The following is a 7,029-nucleotide window of genomic DNA, read 5'->3' as shown; positions in this document are numbered from 1 at the left end:
CAGCGGCCAGCATTTCGGTGGATGCACGTCCATGGCAGCCGTCCCTGTGAAGGGTCCCATCCCTCGCCAGCATCTGCCGGCTCTGCCACCAATGCAGGTCTCCCCATCGGTCCAGGGGAGCTTTATGGTGGCACTGGTGAGAGATGGCCAAGGGGGGAAGCTGAGACTGCCTGGACTGGGGCTGTAACAGGGCAAGGTGGGCCAAGAGCTCCCCTGGGACACAAACAGGACCGAGCAGTGTCCAGGACGGGGCTGTGGTGTATCGCAGGGATGCATCAGTGTCGGTTTTGTAGCATGTCCCGGGGATGCAGCGTTATCTCAGGGTTTGGGGGTGCACTTTCACAGCCTCGGACTGTGACAGGTCTCTGCCATCCCCCAGCCCCTCCACAGGGCTCGGCTGCCCCAGCAGGCTGCACAGACACGGCAGGAGGGGTGAGCAGGAGGGCGGCTGCAGGCAGAGGTTAACTTGGTCTTCTTTCCACTACCCTGCAGCACGTGTAGCACCATGTCTGGGAAGTTTAAAAGGGAGTTGGGAAGGTGGGGGATGCTCCAGGAGCTGCTAGGGGAGAGGGACCCCTGTAGCGGCTGCTCTGATGGCCATCCAGCTTCTCCTGATGGTTTTGTGGGGCGGACAAAGAGCGTGCTGCCTGGCAGGGTGGGCAGAGCCACGGCCAGGCTCCCTGGGGTCTGCTTGCGGGAAAAGCCACCACCCAGCACACAGCATCCTGGCAGGCACGGGAGGATGGGGCCACGGTCCATAGCCAGGTCCTGGTGAGGCATGGGGGGCTGAGACCCTGAGTAGAGCCCTGCTGTGGGGTGACCCTGCGGGGACAGGACTCGGTGCTCAGGGAGAGGAGGTTTGTGGAGGTGCAGGCAGGACCCAGCCACCCTCCCAGGTGCCAACTGAGCTGGGCAGCAGCCCTGGCACCCTCGCCTGGCCACTTCCCCGGCCACAGCACCCACACCTGCCCCACGCATGGCAATGGAGGCCATGTGCTCAAAGGCAAGGAAGGTAAACGCTTTGAGTTACTTGGTCATTTTTTTTTTCTTCCCAAGTTTCTGACATAAATTGAGCAGAAATTTATTTTACATTTGAGGAATGTTCCTTGGCACAAAGCTGAGGTTAAAAAAAATCCCCAAACTAATCCCAAAGTGTTAATTCCCAACACTATTTTCTGACTCTTTGGAATCACAGTTTTATGATGTTCATCAGGAGCAGGAGCCCAGGGCAGTTACTGGTTTTCTTTCTGCTTTTCTTACTTTTCTTTCTTCCCCATCTCCAAGCGAGGGGGATGGCAGGTTGGCCAAGGCTGCCCCGCAGCCCAGTCCCACCACCCATCACCCTGCCACCCATGGGCTCAGCATTGGTGCGGCCTCGGCACCGTGCGGCAGCCACCCTGGCCATCCTCCTGCCAGGCACCCTGGTTCGTGCCGCTCTCCTCCACTACGGCATCCAGTGTCTGTGGGCAGGCCCTCGGTGGAGCCGCGACCGATGCCGACTGCAGGATGGTTTCTGCGCCCCTCGCCTGCCTCCTTTTGCTGCCTGGCCCTGCATGGCATGGTGCTGGCAAACTGCTGCACGCAAACTGGTGGCACGGCTCCTGGCCCTGGCTCCAGCAGTGAGGACACCGCAAACCCATACCATCCTGTATCTTCACCGAAGGCTTGCACAGGGCTGGGACCCGGGCTGGACCCTTCAGTGGGCATGGAGGGGCACACCCTGCACCCATTCCCAAAAAGTGCCTGGTAGCCCCTCCATGCCAGGGTGGTTGCTTGGGCACACGACAGCCTGCTCCACTCTCCTTGGGGAGGAAAACGTCACCCATCCTGCCAGGTGCTCCCCAAAATAAAACAGGATCTCCTTTTTAGAGCCCCTTTCATGTAGCACGAAAGGATGGAGCAGTGTGTCAGGGACAGGCCTGTAGCCTGTCCCAGGGGATGCAGTGGTGTCTGGGATGGGGCTGTAGCACATCCCAGGGAAGCAGCGGGGTCCAGGACGGGGCTGTAGCTCATCCCAGGGGTGCAGCGATGTCTGGGACGGGACTATAGCATATCCCGGGGGATACAGCCACGTCCAGGATGGGGCTGTAGCACATCCCAGGGATGCAGCGGATGGAGGGGAACCTTCAGTGCCACAGCCAAACGCCTCAGTGTGCTCAGCACCCACCCCACACAGGGGGGCCCTGCACCCCCTCCGCAGCCACCACTGCTGTCCCAGGGGATGCAGCGGGGCCGGGACAGCTCTACCAGTCCAGGCAGAGGGGCGGAGGGGCAGCACAGGGGGACTGAGCCGAGAATCAGAGCTCACCCCCCTCTGCCAAGAATTAGCTTCGTGCTGCGCCACTTCTATCGATGACAAATTTGGAACAGGCGGCACTAAGTCCCAGATAAAAAGGAGCTGGGCAGAAAGGAGAGCAGCAGAGCCCAGGGTGAGTTTGTGCTCCTGGGCTTCTTTCTTTCCTCTTTTCTCCTTCTCCCCTTGGCACAGGGTGCTGTTATTCCCCCATCTTCGCCCAGACCCTTGCCTCCATCCCCAGTGATTGCTGTGGCAACCCGTGAACAAAGACAACTTCAGGGATTGCTGGCTCTGTCCCGGGATGTGGGGCCAAGCCAGAGAGAGAATCTGGGAGAGGGAGAGAAAAGAAGAAAGATGGTCTTAGAAAAAAACATGCCATTTGGAAAGAGACAAATTGAGATGTTCAAAGGAAGATGGCAGGGGGAAAGAAAGGAGGCGATCAGGGCTGCTTCAGGCAATTGTTGGGATCAAAGCCTTTAAGGAGAAGGAAAGAGGCATTCCCTGCCCTCCCTCTGCTTGAGATGCAAATCTGGGGTCTTTAGAAATGCACAGAAAAAAAGCTTCCTTGAGGACCTGAGCCTTGCCTGGAGCTGGGGGACAGCAGGGAGGGATGCTGCATTAGGTGGGGGACAGCGTGGTGGCCTCCCCAGCCGTTCTGGAGCAGCCTGAACAGGGGATGCTTGGGCAGCAGGAGCGACCTGGCAGAGCAGAGCTGCTTCCCTCACCCACCTGCTTCCTCTGGCCTGAGTCTCCTTCCCCTCTTTTGGGACACCAATGAGGTATAGGTCTCTGGAGGGGCTGCCCCATGAGGACCCTTCCCACCACCTTGGCCCTTGAGGGCTGAGTCACCCCTGAGGATCACGACCCCCTTGGTGTGGGGTCAGACCTCCCTTTGGGTCTCCTCGCTGTGGGCCGATGGTGGGGTTGGCGCTGAGTCCTCGCTTCCCCATGTCGCCCAGGTTTGCAAGGCCACAGCTTTGCTGGTTGACTCTCCTTGGCCACGGCCCCTGCCTGCTCTCCATGGTGGCCACCAGCACCTTGGCTGCATTTCTCCCACCCATCCCCTCCTCAATCCCAGAGCAGAGTCCCCAGGCTCCCTCCACCGCCCCTGTGCTCATTTATCCTGCAGAACATCATCACCATCGGCACAGGAGGTGGCACAGCCTGCTTGATGGGCCCAAACCCACTTCATTTGTCTTCCCAGATGATGTGGTGTCAGTGTTGGTGCTGGGATTTGAGCCCCCAGCCCCTGTGAGCCACCAGAGGCACAGCTGGACTCGCTGGACCCCCATCCCCAGTAGCCCCCCAGCCTTCTGAAAGGTGCTGGGATGTGGAGTACCCACCACCCTCTGCCAGGCTGGGTCTTGCTGCTGTCCCGTCAGCCCTGTTCCCTCTTCCCTTGCAATGGGACAGGACCACACATGCTTCAAGCCCCTCAATGCTCAACCTTCTGTTCTTCCTCCACAGACTGTGACTCCTACTGCAAGCCAGCCAAGGGAAACTACAAGATTAACATGAAGAAGTACTGCAAGAAGGACTACGGTAAGGATCTCCTCCCTCCCTGGGCCACGCTGGGCTTTGCCGCAGAGGCAGCCAAGGGCCGGCCATGAGTGGGGGAGATGCAGATGTCCCAGGGAATGGGGAGCACCCAACGTGGACAGGGGTCCCCACAAAAGCCTTCCTTAAAAGTATGGTGGATGAGGCAGGTGGGGTTGCTGGAGATGGGCAGTTCTTGTCACTAAAGCTTCCTCTGGGGAGCAAGGTAAAGCATCCCCCATCACCATGCCTCCCTCTCCTTTCCCTCAGTGGTCCAGGTGAACATCTTGGAAATGGAGACAGTGGCCAACTGGGCTAAGTTCACCATCAACATCCTCTCTGTCTACAAGTGCCGCGACGAGCGGGTCAAGCGCGGCGACAATTTCTTGTGGATCCACCTGAAAGACCTGTCCTGCAAGTGCCCCAAGATCCAGATCAGCAAGAAATACTTGGTCATGGGGATCAGCGAAAACTCCACCGACCGGCCGGGACTGATGGCCGACAAGAACAGCCTGGTCATCCAGTGGCGGGATGCCTGGACACGCCGCCTTCGGAAACTGCAGCGGCGGGAGAAGAAGGGGAAGTGCGTGAAGCCCTGAGGGGTTTCTACCTGTCCCGTCCCATCCCGTGCTCAGCCCCAGCCTGGCTGTGCGCTGCCAGACTGCACCCAGAGACTCTGTACATATATATAGTGTGAACGGACTCTTCTGTCTATAGTGTATATTTTGGCAATGGTTTCCCTTTGTGTATGCGTGTGCACGCGTGGGTGTGCGTGTGGGTCTTTTTCTCTAAGTGTGTATTAAAAACAACGCAGTAATGACAAACCTTTAATGAGGAGCAAAGCGGAGCAAGATCCTGTGGGTGCCTGTCGCCTGAAGGATCTTGAAGGGGATTGGTGTCCTGCTCCGGGCATGCTGTTCGTAGCACTCATTTTCTAGGCTTTTCTTTTCCCTTTGACAAAGCCTTCTTATGCCCAGTGTTGCCATCTGAGCTGACAGCTCTCCCTTCTCCAGTGTCCAGGGCCTGCCTCTTCTTCGCTCTCTGAAAACATGCTGCTGTCAGACCTCTTGCTGCCATTCTCCTTGCCCAGTAAGGACAGGAGAGCAGAGTCTTCTGTCCTTCATCCCAATGTGCGTATGGGCAGGCTGAGTGGAAACCATCTAACGTTGCAGAGGGAACAGCCCCAGGAGCTCCACCAGGAAGAACAAATGAACTTTTGCAATGCCTCATTCTCTGGTGACCTCGGGTTTACACGGACCAGGGCTGCTGCCTGGGGCAGGACCCATGTGATGCTGCTGTGCCGTGGGGAGGAGTCAGGCCCTGGCAGTGGGTTGGTGGTCACTACCAGGCAGTGCTGTGCCCACCAGGCAGAAAGGGACAGACTTTGCAACCCCCTGATGGTTACCTATCCTGGTGCATAGTCCAGGCAACCCAGCAGGAAAGACCTGGGGACACCCATTTTCCTCTCCCATGTCCACCAAGGCTGTAGCCTGCCCTGCCAGCAGGACCTGGAGTGGAGTGAGCAGGCTGACCAGAGCCATCGTGTATCTTCATCCATCCACCCAGGTCTGTGTCCCTATATTCTCAGCTGGTACCAACTGACATAATTCCACCTGTTTCTGTTGAGCTGACACCAAGTGACCATCTGCCTTGCTGTGCATCCTTCAGAGCCCGCCTGACTGCATGCTCTCCTGGGAAGTATTGCTGTGGCCAAGGTTGTCCGAGGAGATGCACAAAGCGGAGGTGGCAGGAAGAGAGAAGAGCTTTCATTGACCCACCTCGAGTCTTCTGTATCTTCTTCACCGTGTATTAGTCTCCAGTTCAAACAGACATCAGTATCTTCCCATGTTGAGATTGTAGTGGTCTTGGCATAATAAATATGAGTAGAAATAATAGGTGCTCTGACAATAGATATTCCTTTCCCCACAAACTTTGCCTTGCTTATTGAATGGCTCAGCCAGGTATTGTAGCCTACATCACAGTCTTCCAGTGCTTTAGGATGATACTTTGCTCTTTTGAGCCCACGGCAGCTTGCATGGACTCCCCATCCTATGGGTAGTGTGGTGCTTCTGGACTCCAGCATCCCAGGGTGGTGCTGGAGCCTGCAGGTGAGGAAACTGATGGAGCACTGTCAGGGTTCAGGACAGGGGAGTTTGGCAGTGAGGATCTAGGCACTGGGGGATGTCTGTGTGGGCATGCGGGTGCCCTAGCTGGGGAGCTCGGTGCGTTGGTGAAGCTGCTGGAGATGCTGGAAGTGGCTTTTCAGAGATGTAGAGGACCTGCAGAGCCATCTTTCAGGTCCCATGGATACTGAGGTGCCTACACAGGGCACAGGCAGGGTTGGGGGGAGGCCAGAAGCTGAGGCAAAGGGTATGTGGGACCATTTGGACTTGGATGAGCTGGTCGTATGTCACACTCCTGACATAGATCCCCCCTTCTCTCCTCCAGCTGAGCTGAGGGAACCCTCCCATCCCTGGTTCCTCTTGTTCTGTTCTGGTTGTCATAGGCTGTTGGCCTCTGCCATCAGATGGCCCTTGAAGTACATGGGCCACCCAGCTCTCCCCTTCCTCACATGGCTACTTCCACCCAGGAGCCCAGGAAGCAGAGCTGCTGCCCTTGCCCCAAGCTCACTCCGACCCCATGCACCCGACAGTCCTCACACGAGTCACTGGTGGAACATCCTTTGGTTGTGCATGGCCGGGACTTCCATCAGGGTCATGCCCACGGCCCCAGGGGCTGCTGCAGCTCACGAAAGAGCAGGGTGGCATCAGTGCTCCGTGGGCATGGATGCTTACCAGGGCAGGGCTACAGAAGGCAAGTGCTTTCTCCAAGCAAGTACAGCCTTCAAGAGAGGCATGGAGTGTCTGTGCTCCCCAGCAAGTGCTCTGCACAGTCTGCTGGGGCAGGAGGCTCCTGGATTCCCTTTGGCACTTGATTTCTCCTCCCTTGACGTGAGGCATCTAAAGCTCTTTGAGGACTCTGGTGTTGGTGGTTGAAGTTCTCGATTTATGCTCCCAGCCAGCTCTTCCCTCTTGTTTCAGCTCTGCCGTCTGGGACTGCTGATGAGGAGAGATGGCTCCCAGCTGGTGTCCCAGTGCACTTGGGTGTCCTGCTGGGGCAGATCAGAGACACCGGGGCAGGACCACCACATACCCCATGGGCTGCCGCTGGGGAGAGGAGCTCTCCCCCTTTGACTG

General features: G+C 57.5%; 1 protein-coding gene across 1 annotated transcript in view; it reads left to right on the top strand.

Annotated features, from left to right (window-relative positions):
* The window catches only part of LOC104162718 (netrin-3), a 24,163-nt gene extending 19,732 nt beyond the window's left edge, over positions 1–4,431 (top strand). The window contains exons 8-9 of the mRNA XM_009701523.1: positions 3,764–3,838; positions 4,103–4,431. Coding sequence (XP_009699825.1) covers positions 3,764–3,838; positions 4,103–4,431 — 404 coding nt within the window. The remainder of the gene's footprint in view (positions 1–3,763; positions 3,839–4,102) is intronic.
* The last annotated feature ends 2,598 nt before the right edge of the window (positions 4,432–7,029 follow it).

The sequence above is a fragment of the Cariama cristata genome, unplaced genomic scaffold (genome assembly GCF_000690535.1).
Source record: "Cariama cristata isolate BGI_N322 unplaced genomic scaffold, ASM69053v1 scaffold3016, whole genome shotgun sequence".
NCBI classification, from domain to species: Eukaryota; Metazoa; Chordata; class Aves; order Cariamiformes; family Cariamidae; genus Cariama; species Cariama cristata.
This window is presented reverse-complemented; position numbering and strand designations above follow the sequence as displayed.